Raw genomic sequence first — 21,662 nt, 5'->3', positions numbered from 1 at the left:
GGGAATTTCTTCCAACAAATCAAAGGTACCGCTATGGGGTCTTCGATGGCTCCAGATATCGCAAATTTGTATGCTGCTCATTTTGAAAGTACATTTCTCGAATCACATCCCTATGATGATAATGTAATTTTATATAAGAGGTATATAGATGATATCTTTATTCTGTGGAGGGGCAGTACTGATAAACTTCAAGGGTTCCATCATTGAATTAATACATGTGATGATAATTTAAAGTACAAGATGCAATATGATAGTAACATAGTAGATGACGGCAGATAAAGACCTGAATATGATGATCAATCCATTCCTTTTTTAGATATCAAGATTATATAAAACTAGGTATAGTTTAAAGACTTGATATGTCGAGTTCACCAGTCTTTTTTCTTGGATTTTTCCACTACTCTGAGTCTGATTTTTTTTTTTTAATGTATACCTTTCCACAGGATAATTTTATAAAAGACATGTTTTATTTATTTATTTATGCTTCCTACCTGATTAAAGGTTTAAGCAAAATACCATCAGTCCCCAATTTAACTAATTGGTTTGCAAAATATCATATAATTTGTAATGAGGTTTCATTCAATATGCTCCTTGAAGAGATAGATCAGGCTTTATTGGACTGGTTAGCCAAATGCTGGTGGGTAAGAAAACAAAGTACAATATTGTGGATAAAAAGCAGCAATGTTTGAATGAAAATTTTTGCTGCTCCTCCAATATAAATATAGGTACTTATTTTAGAAGCATTATTTGTATTTTAGAAGTGTATAAATTGGCATTTAGGGGGAGCAATAACCTATGATATCTCTGCATCACAGGTTGTTGACTCCTGTAATAATGGACAAATGGTGCTTGCAAGCCCCCTGGCAAGCAGCATAGTCTATTGGCCCAGGAGCATTGTGCCACCAAGCCAAAGCCCCAGGCCATCTTTTAAAGGAGCAGTACCTTCAGTAAGTTCTAGTCCCCTCTGCGAGCCCCCCTTCACCCATAATAGTTCCCCCAGTATCCTGCTTCTAGGTGCAACACCCACCCATAAGGGCACTCCAGGTCTAGCAAGACCCCCACACTCCCCCATACCTTTACATTTCCATGGTGATCTGGGGACAAACAGGAATGATCCCCAGCATTCGTGCCCTGCTGGTGCCAGGACATAAATAACATTGGCAAACCCCTAATGGCAACCTTATACAATTCTACCATTAGGGATTGCTTGGTGTCATTTTGGATATAGGCATCGGAAAGACTGGAGCGACTAGGGCTCACTCCTATCTGTCCCCTAAAACGCTGTGAAAATATAAGGATACGGGTGAGTGGGGGTCATGGGGGTGTGGAAGTTTTACTACACCTGGAGGACTTCTTTGAGGTGGGCATTACATCTGGGGAAGTATTGGGGCACCATTGGTGGGCATCTTGATAGGGGGACCCATGCAGATGACTACAGCTTGGGTCCTTCCTGCTTCCCCTAATGCTCATGGGCAGTAAAAGAGCTCTATAATTTATTCCCTGCAAGTCTTGTTATGGAATTTACACAGTACTAAACTGCTTTAGATAGATTTGCAGATTTTACATCTCATTTCTATGTAACTCGCAGTAACAACATGACATCAGGGCAGCACAAGTTATGTTAGTGCCCTTTAAATTGCATTAAGGGGCAAATAATATGACTTAAAGCTCTAATACAGCTTGATAACTTTCCCTCTTACAGGTTTTTATTGCATAAATTTTTAAATCAAATTTTACAAAGCTAGGATACACTCAAAAATATGTATATAACAAGGGGACATAGACTGAGTGTGTTGTGAGCGGGACTAAGATGATGATAAAAAGTATTCTCCTCTGAGAAGGACAATTCATGTCTCTCTTCAAAAAGTTCAAAAATACATCAGAAATATGCTCCTATTGAATAATTCTTCACTTGATGAAGTAGGGGAGGTTGCCTTGCTATCTTAATCCCCCAGTGGCTTATGTCTTCTCTACCCTCCTTCCAAAGAATGAAATTGCAAAGGATATTGGGATCTGTGAAAGTTTTGGGGGAAATATCCATGTTTCAAAAATGGCTGGCATAAAGGTTTATGTTTCGGCACAAAAATGTTTGTTGCTGGTATTTTAGATGTCTGTGAGCTAAAATGGATTCTTCTGCTGATTGTATCGAGTGCATTAATGTCCAAGTCATCAGGTGTTTTAGAATAGGCTCCACGTCAGCAGATTCTGTTCTAAAATACTAGCGGAAAATGAGAGGTCCCAACCTGGATGTCTCAATTCCAATTTGTACATTCTTTCTAAAGTCCACTTCCACCTCTTTAAAGATCAAAAGTAATAGCTTGACGAAAATAAAGGTAGCTACCATGATTTTTAATTTAAAAAAAACCAAAAGAACAGCGTAAAGTGTGGACTGTTTTTGTACTTAATAGTCTGCTAAACAACAAAGCAAGCAAGCTCTGAAGACTAAATAATAGAAAAACAAAACACCCGCACGATTTTTATTGATATGTTTTACTTTGCTGGCAGACCAGAGCAAAGGTTTTGTGAACATTTAAAAGATGAAAAAGGTGAAGAATCCCAGAAGCGGTTTATCTTGAAGCGAGATAACTCTAGTATTGATAAAGAAGACAATCAGGTTGGTTCTCAATCCGCCAGCTGCTGAAATCTGGTCTGTTTTGAAGGTGGGCTGACTGATGTTATTGTTCTTTTACTGTGCTCCCCTGCCTCCCCCGCACCTCGTGGCACACAGTGATTAGCATTGAAGTTTTCATTGTGGTGGCTTTAGCAGTGGTGGCGATGTGTGGGATGCATGAGTCGTTGCTTGGCAGGACTAACTGCATGTTGAAGAAAGGGGTTGGATTTTGAAAGGCTGAAGCTGCTGGAGAGCTTTTTGTTGTTTGCATTTTCAGTTTTGCGTGTCAGTCTGGCATTTCTTACAGTCCAGACAGCTTCTTTTTATTCCTACTTCAGCAGCACACAGACTGGTTTCACTATATAAGTAATGATGCATTAAAATAGTCCAATCAAAAAAAAAATAGCCTGTTTTGGTTGGGATCTGGTTAAAAAACAATCTCCCAACAAAAAAAGAGGAATATTTCTCCAGCTTTCATTTTCCTTCCTTGTTTTGCTGTTTACTGAACTTCTGGTGTGCTTGTCTTGCATGTAGCTGAACTGTATTTCTCCCCCCCCCCCCCCTGTTTCTGTGCTGATTGTGACCTACCTAACACTGCATTATCGAGAGCAAACCAGGAACATACCATGAAGTATCTAAAACGGGGTGAGGGTGGTTAACTTCATCGAGAGATTTAAAAAAAAAAAAAATCAAGAACTACCAACAAACACAAAGGGGGAGGGGATAATTCTATTACTTGGTACCTCAAGGCAGGCACCTCAATGCCGCACACTTAAGTAACAATTCTATAATGGCAACATGGTGCCAAGATTCCATTTTAGAATACTAGTGTAAATTCATTCGCACCCACATATGCCAGGTCATGGCTGTCATAAGTGGATGTGCCTAAGAGTGCAAAACAGTGCACACAACTTATTCTATAAGATGTGCATGTAAGTAGAAGACCCACCCATGTCCAGTCGCGGAGCCACCCAAGTGTACACACTCCCCTGAGCTAGATTCAGTAAATGGTGGCAATATTTGGGCGCTAAAAAAAATTCACGCAGAACACTATTCTGTAAACTGCACTCCAAGTTGTGCACCATTTATTGGAAAATGCTTAGAGCTGATTTCCATGCCCAACTTTGGATGTGAGTATTTACACCAACTGAAACCTGGTGTAAATCCTGACAAATAAGTTGGGTGCAAATCCCCAGCATTCAGTAATACTGCAAGCGTCTTTGATAAATGTCCTGACCCCCTCATGCCCCTCCCATGGCCACGCCCCCTTTTGAGTTACGCACTATAAGATTTCTGCTTGGATCTTTATGGATTCGTGCCTAGCAAGATGTGCGTGCAAATCCAGATTTTTACCAAATAACACAAGTAATTGATAGCACTCAATTATTGGTGCTAATTGGCTCATTAGTTTAGTTGTGCACACACTTCAGGATAATGTGCAATTTTGCACACACAAATTTGTATGCCATTTATAGAATCTGGGGGTACAGCACTTAATATGCTGCTTATAGAATAGCTTAAGGGGAATTCATCAATGTGCGCTACCATGTTAGTGTACACTAAACACCAAAGATGCCCATAGAAATATAATGGGCATTGTTAAGTGTTTAGCGCATACTGTTCGTTTGCGTGTTTTAACATGGTTAATGCACACTAATGCGGTAGCACTTGTTGACGAATTTCCCCCTTAATGTACATGTGTATATAAGTGCTAATTAAAATACCACACTTATGCATCCAAGATGCATATTGCAACACATGCACATTTCTAGAATTGCCCTTAAAATGGACATCTACTATGCATTTTTCTGTCTATTAATGGGTCTTCTGTACGCTAGTGGAATCAGTTTATTTAATCCTTTTCAGTTCATGATGCAACATAAAAATTCCTAAAAGTGACTGTACAGAATCTGCGCAGGATAGTTAGTTATGATTGATCAATGGCATCTTTTTTTACTGTAATTGCTAATGACTTTTTTTTTCATTTTTCTATGTTGTGTGCAGAATATATCAAACTTCAGTGGATTTTAGTCAACTTTGCATGACATGAGTGATATACTAAGGTATAGACATATATACCCACCTCATTAGTATTGATTTTAGAAGATGCTTACAATAGTATAACAAAATGCCCTGGCTAAATTGTAAGATTAATGTCCAAAATTTAGACCTGATACCAAGCCAACAAAATACTGTAAAATAGTAATTTGTAAACATCTGTAGTTATGCCAGGGAAGGGAAGGAGCCAGAAGTCCCAACAAAGGTTCAGCAGCTTGGAGGCAGGATCAAACTACAGAGGAGTGAAAGGAAAAAATATCTCAATTAAAGGGAAAGTGGAGTGGGATTCAGTTTAGAACAGCTGATACCAGAGGAAGAACAAAAGAATGAGCCAAATCAGAAACATTGATTGGTGGAGGGGTGGGAAAAGCCAACCTAGAAACTGTTGATCAGTATACATCAGTGTAGGGAGGTGGTGAGAGTCAGAAGGAAGCCAGCACAAGAAATTACTGTTGGGAGTGAGGAACATGTTAATACAAGAACATATGACAGTCGTGGGGGTAAAACTGGCAGAGAATCTGGTGATCGTGAGGGTTGAAATGATCCCGAGGCGCAGCAAGCATGCTGACAGAGCTGGCATAACATCTAATGATGGTGGGAAGGGGACAGCACAATAGCAGGGAAACATCTTGGTGATCAGGCGAGGGGGATAATGTGCAGGCACAGCGGAGAGGATATGACATAGAAATAGTAGATCAGGGGTAGAGGGAGAAAGAGATAGGCAAGTTCAACTGATGGGTGCAACAAATTGGAAAGGTTGATCCTTATAGGCAAAATGTTGATTCCACAAAAGAAAACAGCACCACTTGTCGTAGAGGCCAGTAATTGCAATTTCAATGATTTCATGATTTGGGTAAGACCTTAAGAACAGCCTTTTCCTGTGAATTCAGAAAAAAAACAACAAGCATTAGAGCAAACAGAGTAGCAGGGGTTTTAATGCTACATTTAAGTTACTGCCATTTGAGTGAATCTATTTTTTCCAAGTGTCTGTCAAATATTGTAATTGTATAACATTGCTTCCCCTGAACATAAGGTGAGACCTGCATTTGGTGTAGGACTCATCCCTTAAAGAGGATTTTCAGCCACAGGACAATGATGGGTAAAAGTAGATGATTTCTTCCTCTCTATTTTTATTTACAGTGGTACCTTGGTTTACGAGCATAATTCGTTCCAGAAGCATGCTCGTAAACCAAAACACTTGTATATCAAAGCAACTTTTCCCATGTTAGTGTAAACTAGAACAATTCGTTCCACATCCCCAAAAACTTAATTACCATTAGCGACGCCTCCACCGCTGCCTCTGCCACAGACCTATCCACGCAGCTCCTCCAGTTTTCCTCCTCTGCTGCTGTTCGCTGCCTCTCACTGCAGGTGGTGCTGGCTGTAAACAAACCGCCGTCGCCGCCACAGAGTCTGACTGGACCCCGTTTGTCTCTGCCGATCCCAGATGCTGCCCCCCCCTCCCCCCCGATGCCACTACCCCCTCTGCTGGGACTTTCAGGTGCTGACTCACTCCTGCCGGATGCACCCCGACTCCCATGCTCCACCCGAGGCCACCGGTGCTGCTATCGCCTCTTCCCCCCTCCCTCCCCGACTGGCCCTGTCCTTACCCCTGCACCGCCAGTGATAGAAAGTGCCTGCTGCCAGTCTGCTGCTGAGCCTTGAGCATCGGCGCATGCTCAGGCTTTCTGGATCTCACCCTTTCCGAGATTCTCATGAGATCTCGAGTCTCAAGGCTCAGCAGCAGACTGGCGTCAGGTACTTTCTAACTCCGGTGGCACACGGGTAAGGACAGGGCCGGTCAGTAGATGGAGAGGAGACGATCGTGAAGGGAGGGAGCAGCGCCTGTGGTCTCTGGGGGAGCAATAATGTTGGTTCCTGCGGTCGAGTCGGGTGGGGGATCGCAAATCGAGTCAATGCTCGGTTTGCGAGTTACAGTTTGCTCGTAAATCAAGGTTTGACTGTATATTTAAACATACAATGCCTGACAAATACAAACAGCTCTACAGCTAGATAAGAGGGATAGAGGGTGTTGGTTTCTATTATAGATATCCTATTTGCTACTTGACTACAAAAATATGGTTTGGAAAATTAGGGAAATGGACTGGGTAGTAGCAAAAATGCAAGACAAGTTAGATGAAGTTAAGATGACATGCTCCCACCCCCCTGAATTAAAGTGACATGTAGTTTTATAGGATATGAAATTCCACACAAAAATAACATTTAGAAAACTTCAATATTCAAATATTGATACAGGGATTGAATCACCCAATCACTATCTCGATGGAGAAAAGACCTCAGTGTCTCTAAGGATATAGTAAATTCAGTAGCCAAAGGACCTTAATCTTACTTCAAAAAAATCTTTTAATAAAATTTGAAGTAGGAGGCACATCCTTGGTCAGAAAAACTCCACCATCAATATTATAGCTTACTTTTTAACAATATTCTTGTCATGAGATGCCATCAATATCTATATAGCAATTGTTAACCAAAAAATTGTTTTACTTATCTTTGGGTGAAAAGTGTCCTTGTCTCTCAGTATATCACAAAGATCATAGGCTGGTGTGTATCCAGACACTACAAACATTGAAGGCTAAAGTTTGTTCAAGAGTTTACATAGTCATACTCTTCATATGCCAAAAAATATTTTCAGTACAAAATTTTCAGATTCCCGATAATAGGATATTTCAAGATGGAATAAACATCAGAAATGAGAATAAAATAGAACAGATCTGATTTCAAATAGTATTCCTCCCCCCCCCCCCCCACCACCACATATACCAGCAGAATTGCTAACATGCTCATTCATTAGGTAATAAAGGGTAAATATTCACCTGGCAGCAGTGAGCGTTTTTTTTAACCTGGCTTTGGCATTATGACCCATTATCCAATGTTGGACCATCTCCAGACACCAACATTGAGTATGGATGGATGACTAGCAGTTATTCAGTTAAGGCCACTATTCAGCCTCTAACCAGATAGATTAAACCGTACAATAGGAGTATGTTTTATGTGGTCTGATTTGTCCAGTTACCTTATGCCCATTTAATAGTCAGTTTTGGTTTAGGCAGTTAAGAGGGTCACCAATTGTATAAAAAAAATTTTGTGATTTACAGGATAATAAAAATCAATAGGTTTGGAGAGGACAAAATACAGTGATCAAATGGTTCTTGAGAAAACCACGAGGGAAAGAATAACAACAGATAGAATTTATAATATTTCCAGGGGAAAAGAGGGGTGGTTAAAAAAAAAATAGGGAGGGGATAGTTAATGGCACTATCCACACACGCAGTTTTAATGGAAGCCCGGTTGCATCTCTCTGAATATTGATCCCTAAAAATATATACCACCTCCTTTTACTAAGCCGTGGTAGAGGTTTCTACCGCAGCCTGGAGCACTTAATCTAAGGCCTGATTGGCCAATCAGAAAGTGGGGATGGGCGGACCCGCTATGCCTAAGGCCTGATTGGTCCAGGCTTCTAGAGCCTGGGCCAATCAGGCCTTAGACATCGGCGGGATGGGCCGGGAAGGGGTGGGCCCGCCTCATTTCGACCAGGCGTGCTTGCCGGCTGGACGAGCAAGACCCATCTGGCTGTAAGAACAGGTTAGTTTGGTGGGGTGGAGGTTTGGGGGGTTGTTAGCGCCGGGGGGGGGAGGATGCGACTTCGGGCAGGAGGGATTGGGCACCCTTCCTGCCAGTGATCGGACAGGCCGCGGCCCGCTATACTTATAGCGGCAGAGAGATCCCTTGCCGCGATAAGTGTAGCGGGCCGTGTTTAATCTAACCCGATTCTCTAACCAGCGTCTGTAACATGGACGCAGGTTACAGAATCGGGGTTTAGTGTAGGCCGATTCTGAATAGGACGCCTCTCCCGGGCGTCCTATACAGAATCAGGGCCTAGGTGTCTTGCGGGCCTCGCCTTCAATATAGGCGGCCTGCCTGGGGAGCATTTTTTTTAAAAAACGTGCATCCCGATTGGCTGATTAGACAGCTGTAGGACGCCTACAGCTGTCTAAAATCGGGACGCACTTTTGGAGAATCAGGGCCTAAATGCTCTGGCACTGCTCCAATGCTCATACAATCCTATGAGCATTGGAGCAGCGGCAGAAACCTGTACCGTGGCTTAGTAAATGAGGGTCATAGTTAGCTGTATAAAAGTTTATTCATAAGTCAGTTAATGCTGGAATTATGGTAGACTAATTTGAATGAAAACAAAGTAGGAGAGGACCAATAAAAAATAAATAAATCGATAGGAACCTAGAAGTCAAAGAATTACAGACATGTTTATTATAATAAAAACTAGACAGTCAAGTCTGTAAAAAAAAATAAAAAATACAGCTCCCCAGAACTGTGGAAGTTCAGAAAAAGGACTCGGTATGGTGCCATGTTTCAGCGCATTCACCTGCATCAGGAGTTGCATCAATCTGAGCAGTTCTACCCACAAATGTTTCTTGTTGGGGGTTTAACCCTCAAAAAAGGAAAATATGTATGTGAATGCTTTCATTGACAAATGCTTTGAGGAGAGTTAGTGAGGAAAAGCCAATTGGTCTAGTTTTTATCATAATAAACTTTCTCATTCCTTGACTCCTAGGTTCCTTTTTCTTTCGTTCTTTACTCCATTGGTCCACTTCTTTTTCATTTGTATTGTTTTGTAGAGAACTTCTTTCTTCTTTTTGGTGTTTTGCTAGACTAATCTGAAAAGCATTCAGATGGTCAACTGTTACAAAGCTGCTTGAGAATCTGTGGTCTGTTTAAGGTCCCTCTTGCCTCCTTTAATATGTTGGTTTTGTTGATGGCCTATTGCAAAGCTCACCTTTACATCACTGATGATTGAATACTGGCTGAGCTATTAACCGACACTTTCTTTTATAGAACTGGAAGCAACTTTCATTTTCAGAATTTCGTATTGCCATTGAGTTATTCTTGGGTATGACAGCTGACATTGCATCACTCCGACAGTCCAAGAAAGCATGCAGTTTATTAATTTACTATGAATTCTGGGAGTTTGATTTGTTTTGCAGAAACAAGACAGATGTGGCCACAGAAATCTAGTGTCAGGATTTTCTAAACAGCAGGAATTGAGAAATTTGTGAATCTTAAAAGGGAAGGAAGGGTAGGGGGATTTGGTTTTAATTCATACTTTCTCAGCAAAGTTCAAGGGGAGCTGCATTTAGGTGCACTAGGTATTTCTCTGACCACAGAGGACTTGCAAACTAAGGGGTCATTTTACTAAGGTGTGTTTACCGATTTAGCACGCACTAACAATTAGCACTAAATCAACCACAACAATTTATTATTTCTGAAGCACTACCAGATGCACCCAGCGCTGTACATTAAACATGCAGGAAACAGTCCCTGCCTGATAGGTTTTATCCTTATGTGCTTCTTAGCATTTAGTGCATGCTAATCGCTAGTACACGTTAATCCCCCCTTCCCCCTTTTAAGATGCCACATTAGGCTTTTTTATCATCAGCCACAACGGTATTAGCTCTGATGCTCATAGAATTCCTATGAGCGTCGGAGCTAATCCTGCCATGGCCGGCAATAAAAAAGGCTAACACAGCTTTATAAAAAGGGGGGTTGTAAATTGGTTAGCACATCTTGGTAAAGGATTCCCATATTTGTGCTTGAGGCAATGGATGGTAAAGTGACATGACCAGGGTCTCAAGGCATGTTTTCTAGTGCTTTTGCCTATCTTCCCCTCCACTTCTTTCTAAAATCAATCAGGATAATGTAGCTTTTCTTTAACTGGCATTTCAACTTTTCTGGCTACTTTTCTTTTCTTCTCTCCATTTAATTAAATTATATTTTCTGATAGGTTTATAAGCATGCCTTGAATAATTAAAAAAGTAAGACAAACTTCTGACCAGTGGCTTTTTTTCCGGGGTCTGTTTAATTTATATTTCTGGTCCTTAAAAACAAAAAAAAAACCCCACAGTATTCCCATCCCACTGTTTCAAATAGTGGCAATTTACTAAGCTCAGTTAGGCCCCTGAGATGGAAGAGGGAGAAAATTGGTTGCTCTGACAAGCTTCAGCACAAGCAGATAGGCTCCATCGCTAATTCGCAAAACCGTGATGGGTCAGTTGAGTTGAGAGCATTCTCGCCCTTAATTCTAAGGCTCACCCATTGCACACAGCTCCCTTTATCACTTGAAGATTGAAGGAAAGCTCTGATTCTCATGCTTCATTTGTTTAAGTGAACATTCATTATTCTCAGCTGACAGTGACTTAACTGTAGTTTTTAACAGCTCAACTTGTATAACCCTCCTGATTTTCTTTCCGCTCAGCAAAATAGAATTCATCCATTTAGAGATGACAGACGAAATAAATCAATTGAAGAGAGAGAAGAAGAGTATCAGAGAGTAAGAGAGAGAATATTTGCACAAGATGTGAGTAGTTGTTTAAATTGACTCTTCAGTGCTGTCTCCTTATCTTGTAGTCAGGCAGGAACCCCCCCCCCCCCTTCCACACTGACAGTGATACACTGCAGCAAGAAAGCAGTGGGCAGATATGCGCAACCTGAATATGGGCAGTTCTTAGGTGCTCGTCAGTTGTCACCATTTCATTCCTTCATATGAAAGATGACCTTAGAAGCAGGAAGTAACATATGTTGTTCATGTGAGGCTACTTCAGTTTTATCCCTATTGAAATTTTCAAATGACACACTTTGTTCGACTTTTTGTAGCCACTGATATAAACAGATTGACTCAGATTTTTTTTTTTAGCTCACCACAGTTCACACCTTAATTTCTTCTATAACAGGTTCTCAACCCAGTCCTCATGTCACGCCTAGTCAGTCAAATTTTCTGGATATTAACAAAGAATATGCATCTGAAAAATCTGCATACACTACCACTATTCTGAATATCTGATTGGCTAGGTGTGTCCTGAGAAATGGGTTGAGAAACCTAACTCCATAAGGAACCCTTTTCTAAAGGACATTAAGCCATAACATGTGCTTTGCATGTGAAAAACCAGGCTACTGCAAAATTAATTAATGTGTTTTTTTAGGAATTATGCCTTAATTTCTCCAGTGGTTAGCTACTCAATCAGAGCACTTTTTCATAACCCTGGATGTGACTGAAACAAGTCTAAATTAAAATGTCCTCCTTTTTAGACTTGGACGTTTCTTCCTGTTTGATTATCGCTGTTGGACATACTAATTTTGAGCCTTTTTTAGTCTCACCCAAATCACGCCCACAACATGCCCCCTTGCTATTTGGACAGCAGTGTAGGATATTCAAATTCTGCAATTCCAAAATCACAACTTGGATGTTTATGGCAGATGGACAATTAAATTTTTTTGCTAATTTGAGATGTCCATATGCTTTGAAAATAAGCCTCCGGGTTTTAACTAAAAATAAGACTATAAGCATGTGTTGCACTAGAATCATTGAGAAAAGCTATAATTTTTGTCTGCAAAACATAATATTTATCTTTGAAAAATAAGCTTTAAGTATCTTGGAGGTCCTTTTACTAAAGATATTAAGCATTTAACATGCAGAAAAAGGCTACCACATTACCATGTTAAAGGGGGTTTGCCACTTCCCATGTGTTAAATTATGTGTTACCCAATTTTTCAGAACTTTTCTGTCAGAGAGTTTGGCATGGGTGGAATCTGGGAGTGGAAGCATTAGCCAACTAGCCTGTTACAGTGCTCTAAATATAGGCTCTAAGGTCCATATTCTATATACGGCACCTTAACTTAGGCACTGTTAGGCACCCTACGGAGTCTAAGTTAAGTGCAAAATGCCATTTAAAAAGCTTTTAAAATAAATTTCAAGGCGTCTACCGGCACCTAAAAAAGCCAGCACCAGAATCGTGTCTATAAAGGTGCTGTATAATGCCTAATACCACGGTAGGCGTAGCTAACACTGGAAGTAGCGTTAGGTGCAATAAAGTGCCTCCGTATGTGAGATTCACGTAAAAGGTATGTACTGGAAATGTAGGTTTTGAAAACCATAGCCTGTGTTTCCAGCGCCTACCCTTCCTAAAATCACGATTTTCTAAACAGCACCATTGCATGATTGACACATGATCTGCAGCGCTGTTTAGAGAATCTTGGCCTAAGGGTTCAATTCTATATAGATCACCTAAAAAAATTAGTGCCAACAAGTGCAGCGCTAAATGCGTTTCTATAAGTTGGGTGCATTGTATAGAATCTCGCTTAGTGATGGCCTTACTAAGTGGCATTAGGCGTCATTAGGGGGGAATTCATCAATGTACAGTTTTCCACTGGTTGTTCACGGTTGGCAGTTCGTGTTCCCGGTCATTCGTGTTATTTTCCGACCGCGAACCACCAACTGTTTTGACACGCAGCTCCTGATTGGATAAGGCCTGACTTAGTGCAGGAAGAGGCGGTCAGAGCATACAGCAAGTGATTTCCTGCACTCGCCGGCGCTCCAGCTGCTCTTTCTTGCCTCTCCCGCTGCCCTCTCCTTGTCAGCGGTTCGCGGTCAGAAAATACTGCGAATGAGCAGCACTGCAAACCGCCGACCGCGAACGACCGGGGGAACACTGTACATTGATGAATTCCCCCCTAATGACGCCTAATGTCACTTAGTAAGGCATCACTAAGCGAGATTCTATACAATGCACCCAACTTATAGAAATGCATTTAGCGCTTTGACACGCAGCTCCTGATTGGATAAGGCCCGACTTAGTGCAGGAAGAGGCAGTCAGAGCATACAGCGAGTGATTTCCTGCACTCGCCGGTGCTCCTGCTGCCCTCTCCAGTCTCCCCCATTGAAAAAGCGTATTTGTGGTTTTTCACGATTCGCGTGGGTTCGTGGAACGGGAATATCAGGGGAGTACTGTATGCTACTGTTAAGACGGATTATTTTGCCACTAGTAGTGCTATTTTAGCATAAGGTCTCATTGCATAAAATCAGAGGATTAATTCTTCGAGGGCCCCTAGGTACATAAGTACACTGGGCCCCTCTGCCCCATTTATCTGTTTTCTTATTTACTTCTTTTTTTCCACTAGTATTTCTTTTTTTTTTATTCAAAACAAACAAAGATTAGCATACCAGTGCATAGTTTTTCTTCTATGCAACCCCCAAACATCTCTGAACAAATCCCTCTTCCTTCCCTTCCCACTTACTTAGCCAGGACTAACTCCTGCCTTCATGGAAACAAGAAGTAGGCAGGGCCCAGCAGAGAGGAAGGCCCAAAGCCGGCAACAGCAGTGAATTGTAAATGCTTTTGCTGCTCGAAGAAGTTAATGGCGCCAGGCCCTGGAGCACCCGAGGCAGACCGCTTCACCTCCCCCCCGGTAGCCAAAATGTTCCTTTTCAGAGGAGCCCCGACACAGCAGCCGCTCTCACAAGCTACCAGCAGCTGCCCCAAAGTTTTCCCTCTGCCGTAACTTCCCGTTTCCGACAGGGCAGATCACCGCAGAGAGAAAGCTTTGGGGCAGCTGCCAGCAGTTTGTGAGAATGGCTGCCGTGTTAGGGCCCCTCTGAAAAGGAACATTTAGCTGTTTAAGGGAGATAAAGAGAAGTTAGGACCGCGGGGGCCCCCTGGATCTGTGGGGCCCAGGGCAGCTACCCTGTTTGCTCCCGCCCCGAGGCCCCCCCTGACAATTTCAGGCCCTAGGCATGTGCCTCCTGGGCCTACCCTTTAATCCTGCCCTGCATAAAATGGGCCCCTGTGCTAAAATAACCCATCTTAACAGTAGGATACATTGATGAATTCTCCCTTTGGCATCCTAACTTTAGGCACACCATATATACGCCAGGGTTTTCTTTGCCTAAATAACTGCACTTAAGTTAGTCGCCTACTGTAACTCAAAAACATGCCCATGATCTGCTCCTCCTCATGTCCACTTTTAGGTAGGTGTTTTGATCTAGGTGCCTACATTTTATAGAATCATACTTTTTTTTGAATTGTATTTTTTGAATTAGGTGCCTAACTTTTAATTAAGTCCTATTAATGGCAATTATGAAGTGTTAAGTGCCAATTATCAGTGCCGAGTAAGCCGATTAACCAATTTAGTTAGGCGCCTACATCACCTAGGAGCGCCAGTGTAGGCGCTTAACTTTAGGTGGACTATGTAGAATTTACCAGCAAGTGCTTCTGTGTTACCCTGGAGTACATACCATTCATTAGTTAGAATGTTAATAAACGAACATGCAATAAAAATTGCTGGGATGTCCTTTTCCAAAGCAGTATTAGTTTCAGGCTTGCCAAATGTTAAAAGACTGTCTTAAGGCGCATTAATCCCAAAAGTTAATGAATTTTAGTAGGACCCTTTAATTTTTTCAGCTTCTGAAGCAACAGAAACCAGACGTTGCTCTGTAAGTGATTAAGGGGGAAAGTTATTAATGTAGAATACTGTTGTCGGGTTATGTTAGCCCTGGGCTCTCCAAAGTATGGCACGTAGGCCACATGCGGCCGGTGATATGATGTTATCCGCTCCACAGACTAATTTTCCAATGAGAATCCACACAAAAAAAATTTGTTGAACTGCAGGCAAATGAACATATTAAAGATAAATACAAGGAAGAAAACTTGATTGATTTTTATTAATTTTTGAACACTGAGCAGTTTCCAAATTTGAAGAAATTTGCTTGTAAATTTATCTCCATTTTTGGTACAACGCATCTTTGCGAACAAACTTTTTCCCCAATGAAATATAGCCAGTCAAAATACAGGGCAAATTTATCTGATGAACATTTAAAGCATTTTAAAATTTGAACCTCAGTTTAATAAGATTTTTAAAACACAAATAGTTCCATCATTCACATTAATGGTTTTACTATAATTTGTGATAAAAATATGAGAATTTGCTGGTAGTGTTTGTCGTTATTAATATACAATAATTTAATCTTACGTACTCTGTAATTAATTTATAAAATTTTCTGCTTTCAATAAAACTCGTATATCTTGAGTTATTTATTTATTTATTTATTTTTTTTACTATGGCCCGCTGAAAAGTACTGAAGTACCCAATGTGGCCCCCATAGTGAAAAGTTTGTAGACCCCTGTTTTAGCACACCCTAACTTGAATGAATGAATTCTGTTTCTTGGTTAACTCTTTTTTTTTTTCTTTGTGTTTAAAACATCTTGAATGTACAGTATTTGTGACTTGGTTGGGGGCTGAAGCTGATCTGTTATCAGCCTATAATTTTCCAGTCTGTTGTCACATGGCATTTGGTAGTTTGCTCTTGTTTGTTATGAATGGACAGGTTGCATCACTGCTACCAATATCAGCCACTATATGCAAAAAGACATTTCTCCGCTTAGAAATGCTGGTAGCCACACAATACACTTTTAATCCGCTTAGGGAGGAATTAATCAAAGGGCACTAACTGAAGACCCCTTTTATCAAGCTGGTTTTTAGCACAAGTCTGTGTAGTAAATGCTCTGACGCTCATAGAATTCCTATAAGCGTCAGAGCACTTACCTCGTCAGGCTGTGCTAAAAACCTCTAGCTTGATAAAAGGAGGGGATGATTTAGCATGTGCTAACCTTAATGTATGCTAATGATTAGTTTTAAGTTTATTTAAAATTTGATACAAACGCTTATAAAATTTCTAAACAGTGTGTATCACTAAAATAGGGGGGCACAAGAATGTTTAAAATACAAACGTGGATAAATCTGAGACAAGGGTAGAGGCGGTAGAACTACAATGTTTAAAGAAAACAATGAGGGATAAAACAATTGGGTTGGGGTAAGAGCAAGTGCAGCAAGACGCCCATTACATTCTTATGGATGTCTTAGAGCTAGATTCACAAAACTTACCGATGGTTTTGCGATTGTTTCCCGACCCGATTCACTAAACAGTGTGCGATCAATCACCAAGCCAATCCGCACATGCAAATGAGGGGAAATGCCATGCATAAGTAGGAAGCCATTGATTCACTAAACAGAAGAAGGAACACTGATTGGGTTTGCTGATCCTAAATGAAGCGACTGCTGAGGACCAGTCGCTACTGTCCTTGCCGACTCTCCTGCTCTTCCCGCCCTGAAAACAACCATCAACATAAAAAATTGTACATATGCATACTCCCCCCCTTTTTATATATTGTGCAAAAAGTGCAATGCGAGCCTGTGGTTTTAACCTGCAGGTTTAAATCGTGTTCTGTTCCGTAGTCTGGCTGCAAAGCGTGTTCTGTTCCATTCTGCCTGCACAAATTTAAATGATTCCTTTCGGGAGCTGCTTTCTATACCTATTATACCCCTCCCCCTTTGTCTTGACCTCGCTTGTGCGGAGAGTAAGCACATGTGCGGATTGCATCTACAGCCAACCAGGATGGTTTGCGCGTGCGTCGCGATCACTCTGCGCGTGCATCCGATCAGATAATTTGCATGAGAACTCTTTAGTGAATCAGTCGCCCGGCAGAACTCAGCCACGAATCACCCAACAATGATCCAGACCAGTGAGTTTACTGGATCTAGGCCTTAGTGTTTAGTGTGTGCTAATCAATAGTGAGCACTAACGCAGTTAGCACATTCTAAATTGGTTAGCCCCCTTAACGGGGAATTTTCAAATATAACAGTTTTCAACGATGTTGAAGATTATAAAGCAATTCTTTTGGTTTTATTATTATTTTAGTGTTACCTGTATTAATTTTATATACTGAATATATGTCTGAATACTTATAACAGAAATTAAGGAACAAACAGAAAAATTGGTACAAATCAAGAAGTTTAAAAGGAAAAAAAAATTAAAAGCTCTAAAAGGTTAGTTCTATTTTATGTGTCAAGAAGGAAAGTAAGCACCTCCTTTTCTTTTTGAGAATAGTAACTTAACAGACCAAATACAAGTAATTATTTGTAGACACAAATGCATAGACCAATCATAGAGCTGCGATAAGTGTTCACATTTAGACTGCTGAAGAAAGCACATCAATCATAGTATTCTACAATTTGTAGGAGTCAACTTTTCAAAATGATTGGGGGTGTTAACCAAATAGAAATTACTCCTCCCTAGACACAATCAAGGAGTTTGCTCAGTATTGGGGGTGTTCAAGAAACCACAGAGCTGGTTCCAATGATTTGCACACACAATTGTGCACACCCACCCAAACTCTACTCAAAGTCTGTTCCTGTGAATGCCCACCTGCAAGGTACATGTCATCAATGAATGGTGCACACTTGCAAAATAGTTTGGAACCAGAATATTTTCATCTGTGTGCATAAATTTCTAGAATACCAACATTTATAGGGTTATCTCCCAAGTGACCCTCTATTACGACTACAAACCAAACTAGAAGAGGGACAGAATCGAGTAGATAGCACAAGAGTAAACATGCAAAGGAAAGATAGTTAAGGATGTAAAAACAATCACAGTTTAAGGTCCAATTTACTAATGTGTCCTAAGTACTTAGTACTCATATGGTGCCCATATTTGGGTGCGGATAAAAATCAATGTGGAGTGCTATTCTATAAAAGAGTTGCCTGCTGTTTATATAATAGAGCCAGAGCCGATTTCTGCACCAAACTTTGGGTATGAGGATTTGCACCAACTGAAACCTGGTGTAGATCTTGGTTGTTAAGTTAGGCGTGGAAACTGAGTATTCAGTGATAGTGCGCAAACTCAAGGGTGGGAGATTTCATGGTGACATGAGGAAATACTTCTTCACCGAAAGATTTGTTGATCGATGGAATGGTCTTCCACGTCAGGTAGTTGAGGCAAGTAACGCACTCGACTTCAAGGGACGATGGGATAAACATGTAGTATCACACCGGGGAAATGCTTAAAAAGAGGGTTCTTGTTGAGGAAGGGTTCTTGGAGTAGGTTCGCTCCGGGAAATTCTTAGAGGGAGGGTTCTTCGAGTGGGCAGACTTGTTGGGCCGACGGCCCTTTTCTGCTGTCATACTCTATGTTTCTATGTCCCTGCCCCACCCTGGCCCTTCTGTGGCTATAAAATCTGTGTAACTATAAAATTTGCACACAGATCTTGAGAGAGTAGTACTTAGCGAGATGTGTGTGCAAATCAAAATTGGTGTCAATTACCACCAATGATTGATAGCACCCAATTATTGGTGTTAATTGGATCGCAAGTTGCATGCGTATATCTGAATTGTGTGCATAAATGTGTGCACCATTTGTAGAATCTGGGGGCTAGGGTGTGAGGAGGCAATTTCTTAACTTGATGTCAAGAGGTAGGCGCCACAATGGGGTGCGCTTAGTTCCAAGTTTTTAACAGTACGTACTTAAGCATGTAATGTTGGTGTGCCAGTTGGAATCGTGCCCACTTACAGCAGCTCAATTGGTAGCATAAACTCACCTACCTAAGTGTTTCATGCAACTGAATATTCTTACAGTCCTCCTCCATGTTAAATGGATAGTGATAGACAGAGTCAGGACAATCCTGGAACTTAGCAACATAGTGGTCATGTTCAGTCTGCTATTTGGATAACTTATCTGGTTAACTTGAGAAGGAAAGAAGGCTCTGCTAAGTAATCCCTTAAAATAGCAGATCGATTAGTGTCATTAATTGGGTAAGTTCTGGCATAGACCACTGCATTTAGATATTCAGTGCAGCACTAACCAGATAGGGTTTAATATCCAGCTGCCTTTTGGCATTAAAAAAAAAACAAATTCTGGCTATGGTAGCTGAAAGTTGACCCACATGAAAACAAAATTGGAATAATTTTGGAATGGGTATGTGCTCTGTGTTTTTATTCTAAATGTTTGTATGATCCTTTTTGGCTGTATATGTACATAAGAACATAAGACTTGCCGCTGCTGGGTCAGACCAGTGGTCCATCCTGCCCAGCAGTCCGCTCACACGGTGGTCCCTAGGTCAAGACCAGTGCTCCATATGAGTCCAGTCTCACCAGTTTAGCATGAACTTGTCCAACTTTGTCTTGAATCCCTGGAGGGTGTTTTCCCCTATAACAGACTCCGGAAGAGCATTCCAGTTTTCTACCACTCTCTTGGTGAAGAAGAATTTCCTTACATTTATATAAAGATTTTAATAAACATAAACACTCTTTCAAACATAGGATTTTTCGCCAGTAAGGTTAATTTTGAATGCAGTATATCCATTTCTGTTCTTGAGAAGAGGTTAACTGCATTCAGCATTTGATTCTTGATAGACCTGGTAAGAAACTATGGGACATACTAACAGTCATAGCAAAAGCCCTTAGAATAGTGATTCTCAAACCTGATAGTGGAGGCACCCCAGCCAGTCAGGTTTTCAGCTTATTCACAATGCATATTTATGAGAGATATTTGCATTTAGTGCCTCCACTGCATGCAAATCTCTCTCATGAATATTCACTGTGTGTATCTTGAAAACCTGACTGGCTGGGGTGCTTCCAGGACCAGGTTTGGGATCCACTGCCTTAGTTTATGATATTGGGACCGCAGACGTGGTTTGGGATACTATATAGATTGGCAGTGAACAAAGGAAAGTCAAGTGTCTCATGTTATGAGTACGCTATATGGGAGATTAAGGATTATAGAAGGTTGTGTCTTAATTTACATTCATGCGTGCTTTATTTAATGGTACAAATGGAGGAGTGGGGATGAGAGCAAATTCCTAAGGCTCATTCCTAACCCTATAGGACACTGTCTTCCTCCTAAAAGTACACTAGTCAACCACAACCTCTCTCCAGCCCCCCCATCCTGGAATTGGGTATAGCACTCCCAATTCCCACACCTACCTCCTCCCTGGCTACTGCAATTTTGAATCTTCATGGAGCCAGTAGTGGCAATGGGGTGATCGTGCTGCTGTCAATCTACACCAGAAGCTGCCTCTCTGTAGAAACTTCCTGTTCCCACATAGGCAGGACCTGCAGAGAGGCAGCTTCTGGGGTAGACCGCAGGCAGCAGGTTCCCCTTGTTGCCTCTGCTGGCTGTCTGAAGATTCATAATTGCAGCGGCTGCGGAGGAGGTACATAGGTGAAGGAGTTGGGGAGCCAGCTCAACCCAGACAGAATCCCCCATTTAAAAAAAAAAAAAACTGTTTGGACAACTGGATAATCCTCTAACGGGTTTTCCCAAATGTATGGTAGCCCTAAAATAGACTGCTGTAATGGATTTTATGAAGGCCTATCTAAATGACTGTTTCACTGTTCGCAGGCAGCATAAAATGCAACAGATGGAATGATTTAGCAGCTGCTGAAGTAGGTACTGACATCCCTTTTGTTGAGGCAACTGCATGGGTTATTAATAAAATGATGAATCTATTTTAAATTATTGTAGTTGCCTTTTAAAGTTTTACAAGATAAAATCCCAGAGTACTAGGTAAAGAAAGTAAATTGGTATGTACCAGGAAGACAGTTATGGTCCAGTTAGGGTGTGTATTTGAATATGCAGACTGTTGTGCATTTTCAGTGGATGAAGTAAATTCAGGCGTTTTTAGTGTAATTCTAGGATCAGAACCAGATAAAGGCATAGGCAAATTAGGCTTGTGCCTTGGGCCTAATGTCTTTTTTTTTTTTTGCGGGAGGGGGGTTTAAATTCAGGAGGCTAGGATTGCCAAAGATCTGGATTTTTTCAAGGTTCTGCAAGTTAGTAAACTACTTGCCTCAAATCCAGAAGGATGGCTGTGTGGATATTTTTCAGGGTTTAGCCAACTACTACTGTTCTTCATGCTTCCCCCTTCCAGTGCAGAAGCTGTACAATTCTCCCTTTGCATTAGATATGATAGGGATTAACAGAACTGCAAATACAGAAAAACCGCAAATAACTTTTTCATATGTTATATGCTGTTTTCTATTAAAAACCATCGTGAATATGGTGAAACTGCCAATAACATGGTGGGAGACCTGGCCTGTTCCTAAAGGAGACCATAAGAATTTCCGCTGCTTGGTCAGACCAGTGGTCCATCCTGCCCAGCAGTCTGCTCGCGCGGCGGCCCCTAGGTCAAGACCAGTGCTCCAAATGAGTCCAGTCTCACCAGTTTAGCATGAACTTGTCCAACTTTGTCTTGAAACCCTGGAGGGTCTTTTCCCCTATAACAGACAACGGAAGAGCATTCCAGTTTTCTACCACTTTCTGGTTGAAGAAGAATTTTCCTTACGTTTGTAC

The 21,662-nt window shown here is 41.2% G+C and overlaps 1 protein-coding gene across 12 annotated transcripts in view; it reads left to right on the top strand.

The window, feature by feature from the left end:
• Positions 1-21,662, top strand: part of ARPP21 (cAMP regulated phosphoprotein 21) — a 643,283-nt gene that overhangs the window by 324,241 nt on the left and 297,380 nt on the right. For 8 of the 12 annotated variants that reach the window (XM_033930334.1, XM_033930335.1, XM_033930337.1 and 5 more), the window contains 2 exons: positions 2,506-2,614; positions 10,959-11,060. The exons of 1 other annotated variant lie outside the window; for it this stretch is intronic. In XM_033930334.1, the coding sequence (XP_033786225.1) occupies positions 2,506-2,614; positions 10,959-11,060 (211 nt within the window). The remainder of the gene's footprint in view (positions 1-2,505; positions 2,615-10,958; positions 11,061-21,662) is intronic. 3 more of the 12 variants (XM_033930339.1, XM_033930338.1, XM_033930340.1) reach the window with 2 other exon arrangements.

Source organism: Geotrypetes seraphini, chromosome 2 (genome assembly GCF_902459505.1).
Source record: "Geotrypetes seraphini chromosome 2, aGeoSer1.1, whole genome shotgun sequence".
NCBI lineage: Eukaryota > Metazoa > Chordata > Amphibia > Gymnophiona > Dermophiidae > Geotrypetes > Geotrypetes seraphini.
The sequence above is the reverse complement of the archived record's forward strand: the minus strand, read 5'-3'. Positions and strand labels throughout refer to the sequence as shown.